This window comes from Saccopteryx bilineata, chromosome 2, assembly GCF_036850765.1.
Source record: "Saccopteryx bilineata isolate mSacBil1 chromosome 2, mSacBil1_pri_phased_curated, whole genome shotgun sequence".
NCBI classification, from domain to species: Eukaryota; Metazoa; Chordata; class Mammalia; order Chiroptera; family Emballonuridae; genus Saccopteryx; species Saccopteryx bilineata.
In genome coordinates, this window is record NC_089491.1 from 29033083 (window position 1) to 29057767 (window position 24685).

The 24685-nt window shown below is 44.2% G+C and overlaps 1 protein-coding gene across 1 annotated transcript in view; it reads left to right on the top strand.

Annotated features, from left to right (window-relative positions):
- The window catches only part of ABCA1 (ATP binding cassette subfamily A member 1), a 131407-nt gene that overhangs the window by 2267 nt on the left and 104455 nt on the right, over window positions 1–24685 (top strand). Inside the window, exon 2 of the mRNA XM_066256609.1 lies at window positions 18484–18647. Coding sequence (XP_066112706.1) covers window positions 18582–18647 — 66 coding nt within the window. The 5' untranslated portion in view covers window positions 18484–18581. The remainder of the gene's footprint in view (window positions 1–18483; window positions 18648–24685) is intronic.

A 24685-nucleotide genomic window follows, 5' to 3' on the forward strand; every position in this document is an offset into this window, starting at 1 on the left:
ACATATAGGGTGAGGCAAAGATTTTATTCTTGTATTTATTTTTTTAAGATAAGATTTTATGTTTTCATTTTAGAGAGGGGAGAGAGAGAGAAAGAAAGGGGGAGGGAGGAGCGGGAAGCATCAACTCATAGTTGCTTCTTGTAAGTGTCTTGACTGGGCAAGCCCAGGGCTCTAACTGGCGGCCTGAGCATTTGAGGTTGGTGCTTTATCTACTGCGCCACTAAGGGTCAAGCCTTTATTATTTTTTATTATTTGCCATACAAACAACTGTAAACCTACTTTTGCCCCATTCTGTATAAATAGAGGCCCATAATGGACACTGGACAGAATTTGACTTAGGGCATGGGTATATCGTTCCTGTGAGACAAGGATTAGACTAGGATTGGGAAAGGGTGATTGGAGCGTGGTTGTTGAAACCTTTACTGTAGGTAGTCTCAATGTTTACATTATTAAAAAGTTAATGAAACCAAGTGAAACAGCATCACAGCTTTTTATTATCTTCTGTACGATTTACCCTATATGGAGAGAAGTTGGAATATTTTTCCAGTTAAAACTTTTTTAGGGATCTTCCCTCTCATAAAGCAAGTTGCTTATGCTATATTTGTAGTGATCACAAGTTGTTCATATCTTTGTGATTTCAATGTTTTGCTCTTAAAGTAATTAAATGGAGATTGCTTTACACTTTAATTATGGACCTTTTGGAGATCTAGAAAATACTAATAGACATGTGCCTTTTGCATTTCTGCAATACTCAAGTCCATATACATTTTTATTTACTATCTGGACACTAAAGAAACAATGCATATATAATGCTCCTTATGGTCGGTTACTCCAGCATCAAATTTTAAATGATCTTCCTGAAATTTTATTTATTTAATTCTTCTGGGAGAGGGTCTACACTAAACTCTGAGACTCTCTTCATATCTGCATGTGGCCATAATGATAAATGCCAAAGTCATTACAGTGTTTATTTAACAGAAATTATTCAATAGCACTGTGTGCCAAGTACTGTTCCAGATACTTTTCAAACACTAATTTAATCTTTACAACAAAGTGGTTTGTTATTCCTATTTGTTGGATTAAGAAACGACAGGTTAACTAACTTGCCCCTCACCACACATCTTGCAAGTGACCGAGCTAAGATATGAGCTCAGCCAGTGAGCTCGCGTTCTTTAACCTCTCACACTTGATCTTAGCTGCAAGACTCACTCGTACTAAGCAGTGAGGTCTTAACAGTTGCAGCTGCTGCTGGCAGAGGACTTTCCAAGGATGCTCACTGTGTTCTGGTATGTTCGTTCATCTGCTAAGTCCTTATCGGAATCTACAGCCTGGATCATATTTCCCTTGTTTCAGAGTGGGCCAGCCAAATTCTCTTCAGCTTGTTGGGACATTGGTTGCACAGGGATTGCAACACCATGGAAAGAACCAAGATTTATCCAACTGAAAGTCTTGGTTTAAAATGAAAAATGAACTATTGCTTCAGTCAGATATTTGTGAGTAGGGATATGATCTCAGACTGTTTCCCTGTGTAATACACAGAAAATGGAATGACAGGGTATTTGGCTGTCAAAGTATCAGGAACAAAAGAAAAAGGGAAGAGAACGAGTCCTTTAACTGTCAATCCTGACTTTGGTGAAGTTTTTTAAAATTGGTTATAATACAATCTGAATTCCTCCCTGTTCTATCCTTAGTTGTGCTGTGGATCTTTTGAAATAAGCTATTTCTCAGTCATTGCCATTACTGTCTAGGAACCAAACTTATTAGCCTTTCTTAAGGCATTTTTCCCTGAAAGTAAGTACAGTTTCAAAGTCTGCTTTGTAGAAGTGAAATAGGATGGGAAACTATTTTTGTTATTAAATTAGTGTAGCAAATTGGAAATAAACTCTTACGAAGCATTATTTCTTGGTAAAATAGTTAACGTTGATTTACTGCATGCTGGATGTTTTAAGCATTTTATTCAATACATGTAATAATTCCATTCATTCTCACAAGAATATGTCCTGTTGTCTTCCTTTTACAATTGGTGAAACTGAGGCATAGACAGATGAGGTGGCCTGATTGTGGAGTTCGTAAGTAGTGGAGCTGAGGTTGTGTCCCGGGCAGTCAGTCTGGTTTTCCGGATTTACCAATATTAGGTTAAGGACCTGTCCAAATGTCGAAGTTCTGACTACTGAAGTACTAACAAGAGGCCATATCCCTTTCCATTTGGATATTTTCACCTGAAAAGAGTTCCCTGCATAGGTAACCAACATAGATGTTGTTGAAGAGGTATGTTTTAGAAATATTTGAAGCCAGAGAGTGGAAATCTCGTATGTAAATGTGCTTTCGGATAGAACCTTTTGTTACTCTGCATTCCGTAACTATATTAAAGAGTGTCTGCTCTAACAACGAGTGAAGACACATACGGCTTGGATCCTAAAACAAAATAATCTTTGAAACCCTGTTCTTTTCCATTTTGCAAACCTACTTTAAGACCTGATTTAAATCCCATCCTTCTCATAAACTCTTTGTGGATTCACTCTTCCTTGCCAGCAGTTAAAATTAATTAACCGTTTCTTTTTTACTCCCCAAAGATTGGATTACAGCACTATTCATGCCATGTATTTAATTGTGTTTTGATGTCTTAACATTTATTTGTCTTTCTTGTGAATGTATACTTCTTCAGGAGGAGGTCTATGATTCATTCTCCCCACTCCTTAGTTCAATTCCCTTGATACGGGCTATGGAAGGTGTTCAGTAAATGCTGACTCGAACACGGCAGACAAAGAGAATGGGAGACTAATGTTTGTTTTCTGTATTGTAAAAGACGAATTAAAAGAATGGTATAATTATAGAAAAAGCATTAGAAATAGAATTATTTGCAAAGTAACTGTAGTTAAGGTTAGGTTTATGATTCGAAATTTTAGTACATACTTAAATTATCTAGGCCAGCTAACTTTGTAGAACAGAACAATTCTGATTCCATTCAGTTTCATTGCTCTTTTTGATACAGCTGTGATTTGAGAAAATGCTATCCTCTGTGACATTTCATTTTCATGTACTTTGATTTGCATATTATTTTAAAAATAAGAGTGAGATAATTTACTAAGTAATTTAGAATTTAAATACTTTTTAAAAACCAAATAACTTTTATGCATAGGATCTTTTATTTATGTTCTCTGTTTGTGTGTTTAAAACTCTGCAACATTTTCTATGCCACATCCAACTTCTAAGAAGCATTTGGAAGTTCAAGCAATTTGTTTGGCTAGTCTGTCAGTCAACATGTTTTATGATAACTGGTATTTAGTATGGGGCATTTCTGCCCTGATGGCATTGCTCAGTTCAGTAGAGCTTCATCTGGAAGCCTAGAGGTTGCTGGTTTGATACTGAGTCAGGGCACATACAAAAACAGATTGATGTTTCTGTCTCTCTCTCTCTCCCTTTTTCTCTCCTACTAAAATCAATAAGTTAAAAAAATTTTAAAAATGCATACTTTAGTATGGGATATTTCTATATATATATATATAATTTATGTCCTTATATAATTGTAATATAACATATATACAACGAATCAGTGGTTATGTTTATTAGGTGAAGATTATTGACTACCTTAAGAATTTGATGAAAGCTAAGGATCTCTCTTCAGAAAAAATATACATAAGCATGTACACTCCAAATCTTACATATAATTACAATTTTACATATAGTTTTAGTTTGCATGTAATTCCAGTAACCTACTTAGGAGCCATGTGACCTTGGGCAAATCATTTTACTTTTCTGAGATTTGGGTGCTTGTTTTATAAAATAAAAGAGGCTGACTTACTTGACCTTTGAGGTTGGCTCAGGCTTTTACATTCTCTAACTCTAGGTCTGTATGTAGAAAAAAGGATGTCAATCCTTTGATTGCAACTGCCCAGAGCTGTGTCTTGAAGGATATTAGTGTAACAGATTTTGAGAGATAGAGGGGAAACACCCAGGGAATGCATAAGAGCATTTCCAACAAGAGTAATGACAGAGGACAGGAAGATGATAGGTGGAGAGGGAGAAGGAAAGGAAGCTGCTGAAATTGCCTATTGATGTGCATTAATTAGGTGGAGGAAGACTTGAATCATAGAACCAGAAGGAAATTCTATTCTGAAAGACAAATGAAGGAGTTAGTTCATTTCTATACGTTTCAATAGAGCAAACATGAGGTAGTGAGACACAGTGAGACACATCTCTTATCTTGGACTCAGCATTTGGAGACTCCCTCGAACAACGTCTTCGTTTGGGCTCTCCACCCGCACATCTCCATTTTGGGTATAGGTTTTGCTTCTTATATTGCAGTCCTGTTAAGCCAATATGTGATAAGAAAACCTAACTCTTCAGACTCATTTATCCTCCAAGAAAGGGATGCCAGTGTCCATCCTAGAGAATTGAGCTAACCTAGGATATTTTTAAATATCTTGGAAGACTCGTTGGTGGTAGGTGGGCAAGACACAAAGATTTTTAACATGAATTTGTTGTTCCAGAAATCATAAATGAGGACTAGAAGGAAGAAGAAGGGAGAAAAAGGAGGAAGAGGTTTCAGTATTGGGGGGCATGGTAGGAGAAGGGAGCTGCTAAGGAGTTGTTTGAGTTTCACGTCCTTATTTATACTTGCTTTGCAGAATTCCTATAGGTTGCCAGGTTGGGAATAATTGTTTCTGCCACGAAATCAAACCAAGCTTGTTTCTTTTTTTTTTTTTTTTTTTTTTTTTTTTTTATAGAGACAGAAAGAGGGAGTTAGATAGGGACAGACAGACAGGAACGGAGAGAGATGAGAAGCATCAATCATCAGTTTTTTGTTGAGACACCTTAATTGTTCATTGACTGCTTTCTCATATGTGCCTTGACCATGGGGCTACAGCAGACTGGGTAATCCCTTGCTCAGGCCAGTGACCTTGGGTCCAAGCTGGTGAGCTTTGCTCAAACCAGATGAGCCCGCGCTCAAGCTGGCGAGCGTGGGGTCTCGAATCTGGGTTCTCTGCATCCCAGTCTGACGCTCTATCCACTGCGCCACTGCCTGGCCAGGCCTAGCTTGTTTTCTTTTTTCTTTTTTTAATATTTTATTTCTTGATTTTTAGAGGAGGGGGGGAGAGAGAGAGAGAGAGAGAGAAAGGGGAGGAGCAGGAAGCATCAACTCTCATATGTGCCTTGACCAGGCAAGCCCAAGGTTTTGAACCGGCAACCTCAGTGTTCCAGGTTGACGCTTTATCCCACTGCGCCACCACAGGTCAGGCCCCTAGCTTGTTTTCTTTAAAAAGCAAGTCCCCAGGGGTATGGCAGCTTGACATTGATCTGCTCAGATATTTGGATGATACAGATTTGCCATAAAGGGAACCCTGAGGAGGGAGCAGCCATCCTTGGGGGGCAGGGAGGAAGTAGTGAAGACTCAGACGAAGGAGTTAGAGTGACCTGTAGATGGCAGAGGTAGGTCCTTGTGATGGAAGTGGCAGGCATCTTTGCTGGGGTGAGGTGTGACCGCTGGTACTGGAAGACGAAGTGAGGAGGAAGGTAGAATATTTAAAATATAGCTTGGCATTCAAGGCTCTTTGAAATAAGATTGACCTTTTTTAAAAAATATATATTTATTGATTTTTAGAGAGGGAAGGAGGGAAAGAGAGAGAGGGACATTGACTGTTGTTTCACTTATTTATGCATTCATTGGTTGATGTGCCCTGACCGGGGATTGAACCCACAACCTTGGTGCTTCAGAATAACGCTCTAATCAGTTGAGCTACCTAGCCAAGGGCAAGACTGACCGTTTCTGACAGCTTTGTCTTAGATTATAAGAGGCATACTCGAAAGAATTCTACCTGGTTTTCTCACCAGTGATTAGCCCGTAGTATGGCTCAGTAACCATTTAACAATCTCCTTCTACAGGTTTTTTTTTCTGATTTCTCCTTTAAGAACACTTCTCACTATTTCTCAGCTCCTTATTCTGGAAACTCACATCCATCCTCCGCGGTTGCTTTTGTTTGCACAGGACCCTCTACTGAAATCGGACCTGTCAATCATGGGTAGGTGAGAGCACAGCGGGACTGGGCTTTCCCTACATTGGTTCATTTAGTCTTCACTGTAACCCTGAGACATATAAGCCACTCAAGTTATTTAAACATTAGACTCATATTTTTGTAATCGCCAATATATTTTAAAAAGTTAACTTTGTATTGGTCTTCTAAATTGGAAACCGGTGTCAGTTGTCTCAAATACTAGAATGTAATTTAAGAATAATTAAAATAAAATTCCGCATTGTTTTTGAAACAGTCTGTCTGTGCAATAAAACTGCTTTCCGGGGGCGCTAGCTGACTCGGAGACTTGCTCTTGCTTTGCTTTGTGCAAAAGGGAAATTAGCCTGTGTTAAAGGGGCGTCAAAGAGGAGGCCAAACAAAACTTTGGGTTTCATGTAATAAAATTGGTATGAAGGCTGGAGAAGTGCTGAAATGAACAAAACGTTCTCATTATAGTGCTGTGCCTGTCCGTCTCCTAAAATCTGCTAAGCATTGCTTAAGTGCCTCTTACATAACTCTCCCCCCATTTGGGGAAATCCTGAGGTGGCCCATTCTTCAGATGGTGCACCTGATACAACGAGAAGTGAAAGAACATGTTCATGGATTATGTATTTTGCTAACGGCAAAGCCAGGGGTTCAAACTCGGGTCTGATACCCAGGCTCCGGGCAGTTTTCTTAGACCCAGAAGATTCTCACCGTAAAGATGTGTTTTCTGTTCTGTGGCTCACAGTGGTGGAATGGCTTGCCTAAATTCACTCCCCAGCTGGCAATGAAAATAATGACCTCTTGCCTGTTTAATCCAGGCGTCTTTATACCAGCATTCTGGGTAATATTTATAGAGTCCTTTTAGGAGAGAAAATGAAATTTGTGTCCACGGAAGCCTATCCTTCTCAGCTGAGATGGACCCCGAATCCTTAAATATTGATTGGTTGGGCCTCATTTATTTATTCTTTCTGTTGGTGCCACCTGAATCTTAAGGGATTTTTTTCAATTGGATTTTTGCCCCCAGTCTCTCAAAGAAAAAATTTACTTTTTTGGTTGTAGATTCGAATTTGACAGGAAAGCTCCACCGAAGTAGAAGAGTTGAGTCTTTCCTAGGAACCATTTTCTTTATGCAAAAGTGCAAAACCCTGTGTTAATTTTGGCCCATTAAGATTAATTGTGATTCAAGGCAGGACTTTTCTTTTTTTTTTTATTTAACTTTAATGATTGTGTTCATTGTAGTAAGGACCTTGAGTTCAAGACAACAAAAGCCTTTGGTCAAGTAGTGTTTTATTCAGTTGTCCCCGGGACTGCAGGATTTGCAGTTTAGGGGAATTAGTACCATTTTCCAGTTTCTCACTCTAGTCACATTGCACATGATCAGTGTGGCTCTGGGCTGCTGAGCACATGGAGGGTTGCCTGACACTTGGTTCATTGAGGAGAAGGGATGCCCCCTGGGACACGGCAGAGACCTGCCAGACACTCTGTCCTTAGGGTGAGCTCCATTTGGAGACTCCAGGGCGCTCACCTGATGTAGACACTTAGCACCTGGTCCCTGGTCCCTGGGGAGAGGGAATTGTTTGACCTTTTAAATGCCGCTCTAAAGCCACAGTTGAAAAAGGGAGGCTGTCAGGAGTTCCACCCATAGTTTAGTTTCATCTTTCCTTGAGCACTTTTTAATGTGGCATTGAAAATGCTTGATTTATGAAAATCTTCATGATAGTAGCACTCTCTAGAAGGAATACTCAGAATCATGCTAATATTGGAATAATACAGATTTATTTCCTCTGAAAGAGTCCTCCCAGGCCTCAGCTAATAGAGTTCATGAGGCCAGTATTTAAAAAGCAAACAGCCTGCCTGATCAGGCGGTGGCGCAGTGGGTGGAGCGTTGGACTGAGATGTAGAGGACCCGGGTTCAGGACCTGGGTTCGAGACCCCGAGGTCGCCAACTTGAGTGCAGGTTCATATGGTTTGAGGGAAAGCCCACCAACTTGAACCCAAGGTCGCTGGCTCTAGCAAGGGGTTACTCGGTCTGCTGAAGGCCCGCGGTCAAGGCACATATGGGAGAGCAATCAATGAACAACTAAGGTGTTGCAACGTGCAATGAAAAACTAATGATTGATGCTTCTCATCTCTCTTCGTTCCTGTCTGTCTGTCCCTGTCTGTCCCTCTCTCTGACTCACTCTCTGTCTCTGTAAAAAAATAAAATAAATAAAAATTAAACAAACAAACAAACAGCCTGACCAGGTGGTGGTGCAGTGGATAGAACGTCAGACTGGGATGTGGAGGACCCAGGTTTGAGACCCTGAGGTTGCCAGCTTGAGCGTGGGCTCATCTGGTTTGAGCAAAGCTCACCAGCTTGGACTCAAGGTCGCTGGCTCGAGCAAGGGGTTACTCGGTCTGCTGAAGGCTCGCGGTCAAGGCACATATGAGAAAGCAATCAATGAACAACTAAGGTGTCGCAACAAAAAACTGATGATTGATGCTTCTCATCTCTCTCTGTTCCTGTCTGTCCCTATCTATCCCTCTCTCTGACTCTCTCTCTGTCTCTGTAAAAAGAAACAAAAAACAAAAACACCCCAGCATCCTTCAGTTTTCATTTTTCAGAATCATAAGTGTATGGATTTAAACTTGTGATTTTATTCCTCTTCTCTTAAGTTAACAAGGCGGCCAGCAGAGTGGTTTTGGTTATCCTACTGAAGGAGGGCAGGGCTTAGGGCCTGTGCCTTTCTGCTCTGGAACCCTGACTGAATTGTCACCTACCTAGTTAGCTAGCCTTCGCCAGGCTGCAGAGACGGTGTCTAGGACACGTGACGTAGGTCTGCATTCCGTGAAGAGGAGTGAGGAAGGGCCTTCTGAAGATTGCTGGGCTTGGTTATATACTCTCTGAGCTCAAACTGGACAGGAGCCTGAGATTAGAAAACTGGTTTTGGCAGAAATAAAGGGAATCAAGTGTTGAGGTAGAAAAATGGTCTTTAGGTGTTGATATGCTTTATTTCTTGACCTGAGCCTATGACTTCAGAGTTCGGGGTTCCTGACCAGTGTTGACTGTTCTGGTATCCGGTGTTGAGCCCCTGTGGGCGTGGGGGGATGGCATGTTAGCTGGCATGTGTACTAGGGTTCCAGTGCCTCAGTCTAGCCAGTCACAGGTTCCCCTTTGCTCATAGGAAGTCAACGAAAATGAATGTCCTTTCCAACAAATTAGAGCCAAATTATATGCACTCCTTGAACTTGCGTGTTTTGAACGGAATATTCATCATGGTTTTAGGCTACCCAAACCTTTACTTTTAATGAAATTTCTGACTTGTTACGGTTTTGACTACTTTTTCCCCATCCCTGAGGTCTGACTTCAGAGGGCTTAATTCTATGAATGTTTAGGGAGCACCAAGTCATCCTGGGCACTGGGCTCAGGGTGGCCGAGAATAAGAAGGTGCAGAGAGCTTGTGGCATATGATTTACAGTTTAGCAGGGGCCACCTGCTAAGTTGGTACGCTGGAGAAGATAGTAGGGAGGGCTGAAAAGATGGAGGAATCATAAGGCCTGATTGCAAACAGAGGCTTGACATGGAGGCGGGAGGAAAAGTAGGATGGAGAGAAAAGTGCAGGTGCTGAAGTCTTGAAGGAAGGCGGTAGAGTGCCTGCATGGGAAATGGGAGCTGATTTCCATGATGTGGTCGGGGCCCCCCAAAGGGGGTTTTATGGTAAAACAATGGCAGAAATGGCACCAGAAGACCAGGCTGACCCTTTCGCATCTTCTACTGAGTTGGACACTGGAGAGATCTTCAGTTTGTTCTGGAAGGGCCTTTGGGGGTTGAGGGGAGTAGAACCCTCTATGGACAGAGGAGATAGAAGACAGATCCCTTTAATAAGCTGCCTACCCTGTGCCCCCCCCCCCCCAAATGAGTGCTTTACCCTGTGAAGTCAGCCGCACTAATCAGAATAGCCACCACTTACTGGATGCTACTTTTTGTTCTAGGAACTGGAGGAATGTTTTATATCCATGACTAGCTCTATTTTATGGAAAGGGTGGAGGGGCTTAGAGCCGCTGGGCAGCAGAGTCAGGATTCCAACCCAGTTTCCTCTGACTCTAGCACCTCTCTTCTTTCTGCTGGGCCAGTTAATGCAAGAAAACAGAACTGGTTAAGGGTGTTGGCGGGGGGGGGGGGGGGGGGGGGGGGGGGGGCGGGGGGGGGCGGGGGTGGTGTTTGCCGCATAGTAACACAAGGCCAAGCCAAGGGGAAGGCAGTGGAGGGATTTGGGTTTCTCTGTCCCCCAAATCCTTTGAGCCCTTTTATAAAAATAAACCCTTCAGGCTGGGAGACGGCAGAACGTCTGAAGACCCTTCAGAGATGTAAGCCAAACAAAATGGTTTTTGCTGATACAGGCACTAAGCCTTTTATCCTACAATTCTCTTGGAAAGCCCTCCTTACAACAACAGGGAACATTATCCAATTAAGTTTTTCTGCAAATAAAGGCCTGTTTCAGGAAGCTTGTTTGCTTCTGTTTCTATAGCTCACGGTGTTTATGACTTTAGAAGTTCCTTCCCTGCATGTTGATTGTGGTTGAAAACTTTTGAAATTTTTTTTTTTTTTTTCTGTGACAGATTGATTTCTTTTCTAGGGGGAAAGTTCTTTCTCCTATGTTTTGTGTTCCCCAACCAGGGAAAAGGCAAATAGTTGTACTGTTTCATGACGTCTTCCTTTGAAGACTGGTTGCCCTATGTGTGTTTAGGGGACAGCAGCACGGAACAAGGGCTGTCGCTAACACTTCCTGAGAATGGCTCCAGGATTCAACAGCAATGAGACAAGATCAGGGTTACAGGACCGACTTTGCTTTTAGAAACCCCGGCCCTTGCCAGTTGTAGACGGTCCCGAGGCTGTGTTAGCTGGCAGAAACTGGAATGTTGAGTGTTAGATAGGCTCTTTGGTTGTACAAATATCAGTGATAATGGTAGAAATATATAGATTTAAGTCTTTTGAGATCCCTTTAAAGTACAGAGTTGTTGACGCTGGAGAAATGATGCTTCTCAAAGACAGTTACAGATTTGTACAGCATTCATGGATCTCTTCTCGTTTTTAGTGTTTATGTATTTATTTCACAGCCGTCCTTTGGAAAGTTAGCTATCAGCAAATAATTATTTCCAGGAAATTGAATAATGTGTTTCTGGGGTAAAAGAAGAGTGTGCAGTCACCTACAAACTTGTTGCTGCTAATAGCCAAGTAATTGCGATGCTTTTGGTCATTTCAAAGTCCCTCTACATTACATGTTGCTGGAATTGATAGAATTCACTGGATCAGTATATTGTATTTAACTGAGTAGTGCAATAGCAGAGTCTCTTAAAAGGATACAGTTTTTCTAGAATGATAGAATAGTTTCATTTTATTCTTGGAGGACTTCTTACACCTATTGCTTCCTCAAATTTGAGTATTTAAATAGTTATAATTTAAGTAGAACAAAATTTCATGGGTGACTGAGTACCAGCTCATGGTCTTTCTTCAGGCCTGTAAGGGCCCAATGGCAGCTAATGGCAGTTTCACTGAAATTGTGGGTCCACTGGATGGTTGGGGGAGTGTGCACGGTAGAATTTAAAGATTAGCCAAGATGGCCTTAAGTGTAGACAGCTCAATAGCAGTTGGAGGCCAGAGAAGTTATACTGAGACAGTTAAATCAGCGCCAGGCTGAGTAAAGCTGGTAAGTGGACCTGGGAGAAATCATAGGGTGGCTCAGAATCCCCTCACGCTGCCACAGCAGACGTGTGTTATTGCCAGTCCTGGGCGGCTGAGCCTTGTCCAGCCTGGTCTTCTGCACCCTCATTAGCCTTTTCCCTGAATGTGGCTCCTGCTCCAGAGACATATGCTCAGAGGCCATTAAAGAAAAAACCATTTCCACCTGACCAGGTAGCAGCGAGTGGATAGAGCATCGGTCTGGAACGCTGAGGACTCAGGTTCGAAACCCAGAAGTCGCCGGCTTGAGTGCGGGCTCATCAGCTTGGGTGCAGGGTCTCTGGCTTGAGCCCAAAGGTCACTAGCTTGAAGCCCAAAATCGCTAGCTTGAACAAGGGGTCACTAACTTGGCTGGAGCCCCCTGATCCAAGGCACATATTATAAGAAAGCAATCAGTGAATAACTAAGGTGCTGCAACTATGAGTTGATGCTTTTCATCTCTCTCCCTTCCTGTCTGTCCCTCCCTCCCTCTCTCTTAAAAAAAAGAAAAAAGAAAAAAAGAACAAACCTTTTCTGAAGCAAGGCTAACAGGTTTTGTATCTGAATTCTGTAGGACCCTCTGCATGCATTTCTCTGGAGATGAGATGCATAAACATCTGCAGTTCTTGCTTTTGCATCCGCATCTCATGAATAGGCGATCAGTTGAGCTTAGCGCCAACACTTCTTCAGTTCCTGTGTGGTATAGTTAAATCCTGCCTCACATCTACCTCCTGCATTGTAGGTAACTGGCTAGCTGTTTGTTGAGATAAGACAGCCAGGAACAATTTTCTCAAGGGAGATACTTGTAGATGTCAGAAATGTTAACTTCTCTCTCGTTTCTGGTAACCGTGTGGAAATTTGCCTGACAAAGAAGAACACACACTTACCAATTAATTTAAAGTTTAAAGAAATGGCTGACATAAAACCACTGTTTTGACGGATGAAAATTAGTTGCTGACTGTACATTCTGGCTATTTGAGCTGTCTAGAAGGACAAATTGTTGTGGGAGTGTTGGGCAGATAAAATATATTATGCTTATGTTGTTAAAGATGGCGCTGCCCACGTGGAAGCCCATCGCCCAGGTGATTGCTTGGGATGGGCGTGATTATGTTAATATATGTTGGGGGAGGGCTTTCGTGCCAAAAGGTTTTTTTAAAAAAAGAGTGATCACATTCTAGGAGAAGCCCATGCTATAGGAGAGCAGAAAAAGGCCATCTGGAGGAGGCCAAGAGAAGCAGCCAACATGGCAGAATGCTGAAGGAGAAGCCAGTTTGTGCAGAGTTTGTGCAGAGATGGGAAACAGAGGTGAATAAGGCCGGTGAGGTAGAAACCTTTGATTCTAGGAAACTCGGATAAGTCAGTGACTTTGGGAGCCCTGAATGGAAAGGGAAGTGTTTTCCCACTGTGTGTATTTCTTGCCCGCCGGGTGCAAGCTAGGATTAAAGGTAATGGCCCACCAGTTCTTGGCTCCATTGTTTCATTACTGTCTGTCCGAATCTAATGTGAACCTGCATGGGCTAGGTGTCTGTGATGGTGGCCATGGCTACTGGCTTTACAGGGAGACATACTGTAGTGGGAAAAGGCATATAACAGTTATTGAGAAGCTATTTTCTGAGAAACCTGGGGGCCAACTCTTACTCTAGGACAGAGGTAGTCAACCTTTTTATACCTACTGATCACTTTTGTATCTCTGTTAGTAAAATTTTCTAACCGCCCACCGGTTCCACAGTAATGGTGATTTATAAAGTAGGGAAGTAACTTTACTTTATAAAATTTATAAAGCAGAGTTACAGCAAGTTAAAGCATATAATAATAATTACTTACCAAGTACTTTATGTCGGATTTTCGCTAAGTTTGGCAGAATAAATCTTTATAAAACAACTTACATAGTTAAATCTATCTTTTATTTATACTTTGGTTGCTCCACTACCGCCCACCATGAAAGCTGGAGCGCCCACTAGTGGGCGGTAGCGACCAGGTTGACTACCACTGCACTAGGAGGTGACTCTGGGCGTCACTGGCTTTTTGGGGGGCTTCAGCCTCTAAAAGATTGGAGCAAGTGTGTGGTGAGAGCCAGTCTCCAAAACCCCATCGAATTCTATCTGTTAATCCAAGATTTAATGTCTGAGGACATTCATGTAATAAAGAAAAAAATGCTTATGTCTGCATTGCTACCAGAACTCTTAGTTTGCGCCGGGTCAGCTGAACGTTTTCCTTCCTGAGAACCCTGTGAGCACATGAGGGCCGTGCCCTCTGGCTCGAGAGCTGAGCTGCCATCCCAGGAAGACCTGCTAAAAAGAAAAGGCCATCCGTCAGTCACGGGAATTGGTTCCTGTTTTTTGTTTATTTTTTTGGCTTTGCTAAGTGGGGAACAAAAAACCCTCTTACCTTGTGTTTTTTGGATTGTCCTTCTCTTCTTGTCTCCTTTCCTTTTTTATATTTCTCTCTCTCTGAAAGTTACAGGTGAAGTTCGAAAGGGCCAGATGCTTTGGTGAGGCGGGGGTCAGGAAGCGGTGTGGAGGGTGCTGACAGGGGTCCCTCATTCCTTCTCCACACCAGCTTCCTGTGAACTGTGTGCTTCTCTTTTGTCAGCGGCACCGAATCTGTCTGGCATTTCCGGTTTTGGTTTCGGGAAAAGTTCAAAGAATTCACAATCCCAGCTGTCACTTGGTGACCCTTTTACAAGTGGCATATGGCTCACCCTCTTGTTTCATTGTCTCCGAGGTGCTTCGTGAGAAAGGAGTTAACTAAGTTAACTCCACCACCATTCCCTCTGTCCTCTCGCTCTGCTTTGTTTATCTCCATCTCTTCACCTTTTTCTCCCAGTCCCCCAGCCCTCCTCCCCTCTGGCGACCATTGCCTGTTCTCTGTGTCTATGTGTCTGTTTTCGTTTTGTTTGTTCATTAATTTTGTGCTTTAGATTCCACAGGTAAGTGAAATCATATGGTATTCACTTTTCTCTGGCTGACTTATTCACTTAGCATAATACCCTCCAGGTCTGTTCATGCTGTCTACAAATGGTAAGATTTCATTCTTTTTTTTTTATGGTCGAGTAATACCTCTGTAACTAACGGTGTTGAGCATCGTTATTTATTTTAGAAGGTCATGTTTTTTAGCCGTCTGTTGTATTTTCTAGATAGGAATCAGTTTAAAATAGCGGTAGCCTTTGAAGTGAAAATTTCTTTTAAAAATTGGCTGAAGTTTGAATAGTCACTTCCTCCAGGCCCGTACTGTACAAGAGAAGCCTAGGGTGTGGAAACTGTCTGTTAAATTTTGACAAGGGGTGATCTATCTGAGTGACTGATAATGTGATCTGGCAAGAGTGCACATGGGACTTGAACTTGAAGCTTTGGCAAAAAGCATCTTTCACGGCTCCACTGGCCTTGGGAGGGCCTGCCCCATGCTTATCTAAACCTGCTGTTGGTGGGAAGCAGACCTGGCTTCAATTACGTTTTCCCGGATGCTCTAGGAGTCACCTGGGAAGTTCAACCGTCCTTCGGGGCCATCCTGAGTGCGTGGTAGAAGCCGGCGGAACACTGAGCTCTCTCTCTGGGGACAGTTTGCCTGAATTAGTTAATCAAGCTTGAGAAATCGGTTACCATAGGCCCAGAAGTGCCGCCACCCTTGTGTTCTGGAACCCTATTTGTCATGTCCATCTCTTAGTTAGTTAATTAATTAAGCAAACATTCCCTGAGCGTATACTACGTGCCACGAACCATTTTTTTCATACTAGGGACAGGAATGGTCCCTGCCTGAACTCCGAATGTGGGAGAAATTCAACAAGGGAAACCAGGCTGCCCGGAGAGCGCCGAAGAGGGGCTCCCAATCAAGGTGTCAGTGCCAGAGAGGGGATCAGGAAAGAATCCTGACCAAGTGACAGCTACATGGAGGCCTAAGGTTGAGGAAGAGCTAGCCAGGCTGAGACAAGGACAAGGGACACACCAGGAGGTCCCCGTGGCAGGAGAGAGTGTGGCCCATTCAGAGCCTCTATGTAGTTTTCCAGGGCATCAGAGGTGGGGAGTGGAGAGAGAGGAGACTGGGCTGGACAGGGACACCAGGGGGCCTACAGTAGGATCTGAACTTCGTTCTCAGGGTGGTGGTTTTAGGTGAGTGCGTGGCATGTGTAGCTTTGGGTTGAGCCGAATAACTTGGGTTGCTCTGTGTTCAGTGGGTGGGAACGGTACAAGACTGGGAGCAGGGAGGCCGGGGCAGCGGCCGGTGTGGGAAGCGTGTGGTCTGTTGACCGGCTGTGACTGTGACGTGGGCTGCTGTCCAGCCAGTAACGGGAAATGTGCAGAAGGGCAGAAGTGAGTGTGCCACTAGCTTTGCAACATTGAGAAATCTCGTACATAGTACTGCCTTCCTTTTAGTTTTTGGTTTGTTTGTTCACTTTTTTTGGAAAACTGATGTAGAAATGTCCCTTTGGCATCAGTTACCTGAGCAGAGGGGTTTGGGCTTTGCCAAACCCTCCTCTTTGGACAGAATTGCCGCTCTCAGTGATCACTGGGCTTTGAGGTGGGGGAGAGAATGATACAGGTGGCCAGGCCTTGCCAAGGCACGTGGGGAATTGAGGCAAGAGGCCTGCCTGTCTGTGCCCAGCAGAGCCAGAGCAGAACCTTCTCCTGCTGCTCTGGGCTACTTCTCGCTAGCTTCTGCTGTGTGTCTCCTGCAGGGTCCCTGCCCTGGGGTCAGTATCTGCACACTCAGAAATTCTAATTTTAGGAACATACTCTTCCCAAAATCTCTCCCTGGCCTTTCCCTTCACATGAACCTACTATGGAGGTGTGCCTTCTTTTCCTCTGAGATTTTTCACTCGGGTTTAGGGGACACAGTGCTGGGCTCTGGTTTGGCCCGGCGACTCCAGTGCTAACGAGACTCTTCGTGTTTTGTCCTTTCTACCCTGCTAGTCCTGTCTTTCCAGACACCCACAGTGGATAGAGAAATGTGCTAGAGAGTACTGATAGAACAGAGAAAAGTAAGTTAGGAGAAAGACCTAATTTCTTTGGGACTTGTCATGGGCTGTGTACTTTGTTGGAAACTTATTTACATGATCTCATTTAATCCTTAGAACATTAAGCAAGGTAGGTATTGTCAGCGCCATTTCATAATGAGGAAGTCGGTGCGCAGGGAGCGACGAGGTCTGGGCAAGGGCGCGCGGGTAGACAGCTGGGCCCGATTCATTTCTGGTTTTTTTTGTAGTAGGTCGGTTTTCCCTTTTTTAATTACAAACTTGTGTTCTAATCTCCTTATTGTTAAATCTGAAAAGTTTTCTGTAGCTTCTAAATCACCAAGTGATTGATGGAGAGTGTCTTTTGCAGGAGGAAAATATGGCTAATACTTACTATTTTTAAATTTTTTCCATTGATTTGAGAGAGAGGAAGGGAGAGAGAGGGAGAGAGAGAGAAGCATAAATTCGTTGTTTCACTTAGTTGCTCCATTGAAGTGTGCACTCATTGATTGAATCTCCTGTGCGCCCCGACCAAGGGATGAATCCATGACTTCTGGTGTGCCGGGTCGACGCTTTATCCAGTGAGCCACCCGGCCGGGGCCCTGGCTAATTATTTCCTTTCCTAGGCCCCTTAGAAAACACTTTGAGATTATGAGCACAATGGCATTCCGGCTCTCAGTCCTCAGAGGCCAGTTATCTTTAAACAACCAATTGCAAACGACTCATTTAATCCAAGTCTCTGTGGGGTGGGGACAGAAGGGTCAGAGCCTTCCAGAGGTTTGGCCTTTGCTTTGAGATCCGATTTGGACTCACGGACTTTTAGTCTACTACTTTGTTCTGTATCCACAAGTAGTCATTACGTTCTTAGCTCTTTCTGCTGTCTGTTCCTCATGCCTGACATCCCGTTCCCACCTCTTCCCACCTCTGCTCTGCTAGGGACCACGATGATTAACTGAATCCTTTTAGAGGTAACACTGGTTTCTGGTTTCTGCTGAGGGTTCGCGGCCCTGAAGTGCCAGCAGGGCCTAGCTTTGCCCTGTGAGTCCCTCCCTTCTTCTTCCACGTTTCATTTTTCTGCCCCTCGCCCTACTTGAACTGTAGTATGCCTACTTGGGATTAATCCAGCATTACAAACAAACAGTTGTTGACACATACAAACATTGTATCCTGCGTTTAGGAATCTCCCCTTCTCGCCTGGTGAATCAGTCCTCCAAGGAGGCACCTGTGACACGTGACAAGGAGCAGCCGGGCCCTTTGTGCAGGTGCAGATGGAGCAAGGCCAGAGGACACAGATGTCGGGACAGTGGGAGCTTGTCAGTTTCGCAGGCGGTGCTCCCTGCCCGCCTTAGCTGCCTTGTTTCTCCGCGGGCGGTTGTTTTGTTTCTGCAGACACACAGCGCTGGGGTTGTCCTCATCACCTGGGAGCCAGGTGTTGGTAGCATTTCCCCGGTGTTTATTCACAGTCACCTAAGACTCCCACAGTGGCTTTCCAGATTGGGGGAACTGCTTTACCGGTGGTGTCGTTTATCATTTGAATGACTCAACTTTGTGGCCAGGTGAAAATGTGGTCTGCAGAAAATTTCAGAGAACAGCATACATTACTCCAGGTTCAAGGCAACTAGCTCTCCAGCGGCCACCAGAAAACCTCCAGAATCCCTGTTTTCCTGGGGAACCCTGAGGCCAGAGGCTGAGGAAGCGTGACCTGTGGAGAAGCAGTCATGACTCAGACCTGGGGGTTGAGGTCTCAGGTTGGGGGGCTGGAGCCACAGCCCTCATTGGTGTAGGTCGGGCTCTGCAGCAATAACTGACAGCTCTCTCTCCCTCCCTGCCTTATCTTTCAGTTAATGACCAGCCACAGCGTCCCTGCCGTGAGCTCCGGCCACTGCCTCCACGGGCTCTGAGCCACACTCAGGTTGCTGTGGGTGCCGCCCGTGCTAGCATGGCTTGCTGGCCTCAGCTGAGGCTGCTGCTGTGGAAGAACCTCACTTTCAGAAGAAGACAAACAGTAAGTCTGGCTTTCTCCGAGGGGCTCTCCCGTGCTCTCTTCACGGTTCTGAGCTGGGGAGTACAGGAGGAAGGAGAGGAAGTCTTGGTTTTCCTTGAGATAATTTAATGACGGCAGTCCTGGTGGCTCTGTCTCTTACGGTCGAGGGCAGGCCTGCCACCAGGCAGAAAGGTTAGCTTTGGGTTGTGCTAGGGCCCAGGCATGAGTTCTGACCTCTGGAATCTGGTACCGAAGTGGTCCCTGGCCACTTTTCCTGAAAGCTTTTCACATTCCAAAGCTCCTTTTCCTGTGGCCTCAAGGGCCACCTGGCTCCCCAGGAGTACCTGATGGGGCCCCGGTACTTCTGGAGGGGGGTGGAGATGAAGTGAGGTAGTGGCCCAGCTTTTAGAGAGACTGAATCTTTTAGTGCCTGTGTGGTCTGTGTTTTGTTTCATTTCTGTGGAGGGTTCTGAACCATTCCGTTCTTGGATGCCACAGTAATTCTTTGCGTAATCCAAAGAAGATAGTCCCTAAGGTGGAGGCGAATGGCGTTTCTCCGTTAGCAGCGGCAGGTGAAGGCTGTGAGGCGTGGTGATGCCGGGAAGCTGGACGCCCCCTCTCTGCCTCTCTGTCTCTCAGAAATCCCGCCTTGTTCCTGGGTTAGCTGCTCCTCTCTGTGCTTGCTTTCCAAATCTGTTGCCTGCCCTGCTCCCCCCCTCCCCCCGAATCCCGAGCCCGCATCCCCGCTTGGCTGTCCTAACAAAGCTGAGCGTGTCTGAAACCAAAATGATCATTTTTCTTAGATTCAAAAGAGCTGTAAGGGACCTTGGAGATAATTTAATTTAGTGTTGCTCAAACTAGAATAAATGTTTGGGCCTTTATGAAAAGAACAAAAATGCTAAGGTCCCTTTGTGTTCATTAAATTTTTTTGTTATAATGTTACTTAACTATGTACATATATAAAACTAGATACAAACCCCTTATTGTGTATGCTATTGGACAACCATATGATCCGTACTTACTTACAAATTAAATGCAAACAAAACTGCAAAACCAATACAATTCAGATGAAGGTAGGAAGACAGCTGACATTGTTTAGTTGAAACCGAATCACAAGTAGGCACTCACAAGTGGGAATGTGACTGATTGCGGTGGCGAATGGGGTAGTGCCATCCTTTTGCGTTTGGACGGCCTATGTCTAAGGATTCAGTTCTTCAGCCAGTTTCCCATGACCTTCATTTGATATCATTTGGCTTTCATTTGGCCCAATCTCATCATTCATAAATCACATCTGCATTTGTTCCTCTCTCATTAGTTGGCTGTAATTATATTGGTGCCAACACAATCAAACACAAATATAAACTTCGGCTTTGAAATCTTGTGCCAGAACTTGGTTGTAAAGTAGGCATTTAGAGAATCCAGACATGTTTATTCTAATTTGTTTAGATGGTCATTGAAATGAAAACATAAAATGGTTAAAATTCTCACAGGGAACTCATACGTAATCCATCAAGAACACACACACACACACACACACACACACACACACGGATTCTAGTTTGAGAAACAGTGGTTTTGTTTAGCCCTTCACGTCACTAGTGGGAACCTGGATCCCAAGTTCACTAATGAGAGAGTAGGGATGTATCCTACCTGTCTTAGTAATAATAATGATGATGGTAAAATAGGAAACCTAATGTTATGTAGAAAAACAAACACTTAGAATGAGCTTCCATGTGCTAGGCACTAAATAGTGCGTTAGTAACTGGATTAAGCTTTCTGTGACTCCGTGAGATACTGTTATTTCCTCGTTACAGCCGGGCAGCTTGAGAGCTTAAGTAATTTGTCTGCGGTCCACAGAAGCACACGGAGGGTTCAAGTCCGGATCATCTGACTCTAGAGCTGGTACTCAGAACCACTATGTCAGGGTGCTTTTCAGTGGTAGCAGTATCATGTTTTCTAGCCTCCGCCTCAAGATCCTGCAGTTTCTGACTTCTTTGCCTTTCCCCTGCCTTCCATGGCTTTCCCCAGGTTCTCGTGCTCCCAAGTCCAAATTCAGCTCTCTTCTCCTTTTGCTACCGCGTGCTCCAGGCCTCCTGCCTCTTCCCATGCTGGTTCTAGCAGTCCTTGTAACAGGAAACCGTTTCTCCTGGGTGTGTCCGTCAGCCAGTGAGGAATAGAGAGAATCGTATCATCTCAGCAATGAAAGGAGGTCTCAAGGGTAGTACATCCCAAGCCTTATTTTACAGACAAGTAGACTGAGGCACAAAGCAGGGAAGGAATTTCCCCTTCCGTGGTCAACTAAGGAATCCTGGGATGGGATGTGGGGGTGCGCCATCCAGACTGGGATGTGGGGGTGGGCCATCCAGACTGGGCCAGTCCCCACTGTTCTTGAGCTTGCTGCTTCTTGCTTAGTGCAGCTCATGGGTTTAAGAAGAGTAGAGACGGGAGGGATAGGCAGGCTTGGTCAAAGGCAATTTGTAGTCCTGTGGCGGAGTTCCTGTTGGAGGAGGAAGTAGGAACGCACCATCTTGACCCAATAGGGCTTTTCTAGATGTTATGTCACTGCTTGCTAGCTTGTCCTGCTTACCACCCTCCTGATTTATGAAGGAAATGTATTTTGCTGAACTAGAAAGAAAGTTGGTTTATTTCAGGTCACAGGTGCTTAGATCGTCAGAGTTGGAAATATCTGGCCTGCCCCCCGTAGAGTTGACAGAACTGAGGTTTGGGACAGGGGACAGGGATCTAGATGGGTCATTGCTGGAAGTAGTACCAGAACCAATTTCCTGGTGTCCCTACAGGCATGGGCCCTTTTTAACAAGCTTTGCTTTATTTGCATTAAAGGTTGAACATTCCTGGATCTTAAGTTCTGGCTGGTATCTACTTCCCAGAGTACCTAGCTTGGGTGTCTAGGTTATATTGTTTAACGTTGGAACATATCAAGGGTTTTGGTGCCACTTTGTTAGTTCACATAGTCAGAACCAGTCCAGCCCATATGGCAGGGAAGAAGGCGGCAGCTCCATAGTAGTTCTTGCTCACCATGTACAGAAAACCATTGCTTGTTTCCCTTCTTCTGAGATCCTGGAGTGTGCACACACGGCCCCAGAGCCTGGCATCTGTGAGGAGTCTACATGAGTGGTCACCGTGTTAAATGGGCCGTGAGGTTGCAGGTCTGAAGGAGGCTCCCCTGCTCTAGGGGCCTTGTGTGCTGCTGCCAGAAGAGTAGGAAGACCTAAAAAATAAAAAATAAAATAAAAAAAAAAAGAGTAGGAAGACCATGTGGAAGCTGGGGCCCCGCAGACTCCCCAGAGCAACCCTGTTGAAAGGCGGCGGTTGGCCCTTTCGCTCTGCGTCCTTTTTGATGATGGATTCTGGGGACCTCTCTTTGGTGCCCCCGTTATGCAGACTCATGGGGACCATCCGCCAGGGTTAGCTTTCTGCTGTTCATGTTGGGCAAAGAATACCTTGGAATTGAGTTGTGCAAGTTGGGTGCAAAGCTCAGTTTGGGTCCAAAGTTAACTTGTGTGGGTGGCAGTCACTCAGCACAAACAGGGCTCAGGACAGGAAGGGCGAGGGGCTCTGAGTTTTCAGGATCCTCGTCGGGTTTTAGGCTGAGCCAGAGGCCAAGGTCCCTGTGGGACAGACGGGATAGAATGTGGCCCTATCACCTTTTTTTTTTTTTCTTTTGCTACTAAATATTTTCTCAGATCTGACTAGCCATGTGGCTGGGAAAAGAAATAATTCTAATTTTTGCATAAATTAGTGTAGTGGTGTTTGGGCATCGTTTAATGACAGGAACAAGCTACCGAATAAAAATGAAAACTCTTTATTTCAGAGCCATTATAGAATTTTATAGGATAGAGGAAAACTTCCGTATCCTCTCTCCCTTTCCTTTTCACTCGACACAGTTCTTCCCTGTCCTTAGTCTTGATCTCGCAGTGATGGTTCAAATCCTGATAAGAATTCTAATTATTATCTGATCCTAATTCGAGTCTAATTCCAGGTTGACCACCCTATGCCATTGGGTTCAGGCAAACTCATTTCTTTTAGGTTTTACTTTCCCCTTCTCTGGAATGAGGAACATTAGGACAAAGTCATTTATTGTTTCATTTGGGTAAATATCTGTTGAGCATCTACTACATGTGGGACAGGGAGCTGGGTCCCTGGTGGTGAGCCAAACAGATGTGATTCCTGCCCTTAAGGAACTTACAGGTGAGTGAGAGAAACAGATATGAAATACTTAATCATGTAAGTAAAAATATCATGATAAATTGTGAAAAGTGTCATGAAGAAAAAACAAACAAACCCAGACAGACTGTGGTCGTGGGCGGGATACTGCCAGGGACTTAATTTAGAGCGGAAGGTCATGACATTTAAGCCAAGAACCCTGAAGTCTCAGCGGCAGTAGCCAGGGGAACATCTGTGCCCAGAGGTCCGGGGCACTGTATTCCAAGCAGACACAGAGGGTGTGAGGGCCACGGGGCCTAACGCGGGCTCCTGTGTCAGGGAACAGAAAAGCCAGTGGCCCCGGTGGAACGAAAGAAGACAGGCTGGAGGGAGGGAAGCTGGGAATCGGCAGGGCCGGACCATGCAGGGCCGGACCATGCAGGGCTCTGCAGTTGGTGAAGGGCAGTTGAATTTTATTTTATGTGCCACAGGAGTCCCTGAGAGTCAGATTGTGTGTGGTTTTAGCACTGAGGGGACTTGAGTGACGACAGCCCTAGGAGACAGTTGAAATCATTGCCTACATATGTTCCATTTTATGCTTTTCCTTCTTTCATTTAGCATTATTTGGTGTGTCTGTTCTCCTATTTCCAGATAACTGTATTTGGAATAATGAGATTCTTGATGTAGTTTTAAAAGTACTTTTATATCTTGATTTTTATAGCAGTCCTGAGAGGGTGTGCATTATAAGTCCTGTTTCCCAGTGAAGAAAGCATTGTAGGTTAGTAAGATAGATAGAAGTTAGAAGAAGCGCTAAATCTTTTGGTCCCAAATTTGCCACCCAGATTTACCGTGGACATTACTGGTAGCTGTACAGTAGTAATCCATCAACACAGTGTTGATTTTACAAGTCCATTCTCTACTGCCAACACTCAGATTGTTTCCAGTGTTTGCTGTTATGAATAAATTACTATCAATATTTTCTACATTAAGCCTTTTCTTATGTTTGTATTGTTTCCTTAGGCTAAAATCTTAAGAGTAGGATTATTAGGTCAAAGGGAAATGGCCCTTGAAGTATCTATGACCAGATGTCCTTCCAAGGGATTAGACCAACTTAAAAGGCCACCATCATTGCGTGAGGCTATCTAGTTCTGGGAGGGCAGGTCTCATTTTAAAAATTGTTTTTTCCCTCTGGCATTTCTCTGATCTGCTCTTGAAGATTTCACTTTGATTTGCGCAGACCTAATTGAGGTCTATGGTGCTAGGGATGGGTCTAAAGTAATTTTTCTTTACACTCATATCATATCATTCTAGCAGCTTTTATGAAAGGGATTCCTTTTCTAGTTATTTTGGGGACATTTATCACAATCTTACGTCTGTAGGGAGCTATTTGGGGGTTATTTATTTGGTCATTTGCTGTTTTTTATTTTGATGCTGAGACAGCACAGAGTGGCTGTTTTAGTTTGAAGGTTCTGAGATCTGGGGCAACTCATTTTCCCACACCTCCTTCTTTGCCTGTCAGAATATTCATTGGTAGTGTCATCTATTTCTTTATCCCGTTGAATCTTATTACTTGATCATGTTCTAAAAAAGTATCCTATCACTATTTTAATGCCTGACGGACATGTGGGTAATGTTTGGAGACATATGTATAGTTTTGGTTGTCACTGGGCGGGGTAGTCAGTGTGGCTGGTATCTAGTGGGTAGAGATAGGGATGCAATAAACATCTTCCAGTTCACAGGAGAGTCCCCCACGGCGGTTTTCTGGCCCAGAGGGTCCATAGTGCTGCGTTGAGAAATCGAGAAATCCTGCTCTCGTGGTGCCTGCTTGGATCATCCTGTGTTGTGGCCGAGGAATAACGGGACGGAAGGGACACAGTGATCCTTCATTGATCCTT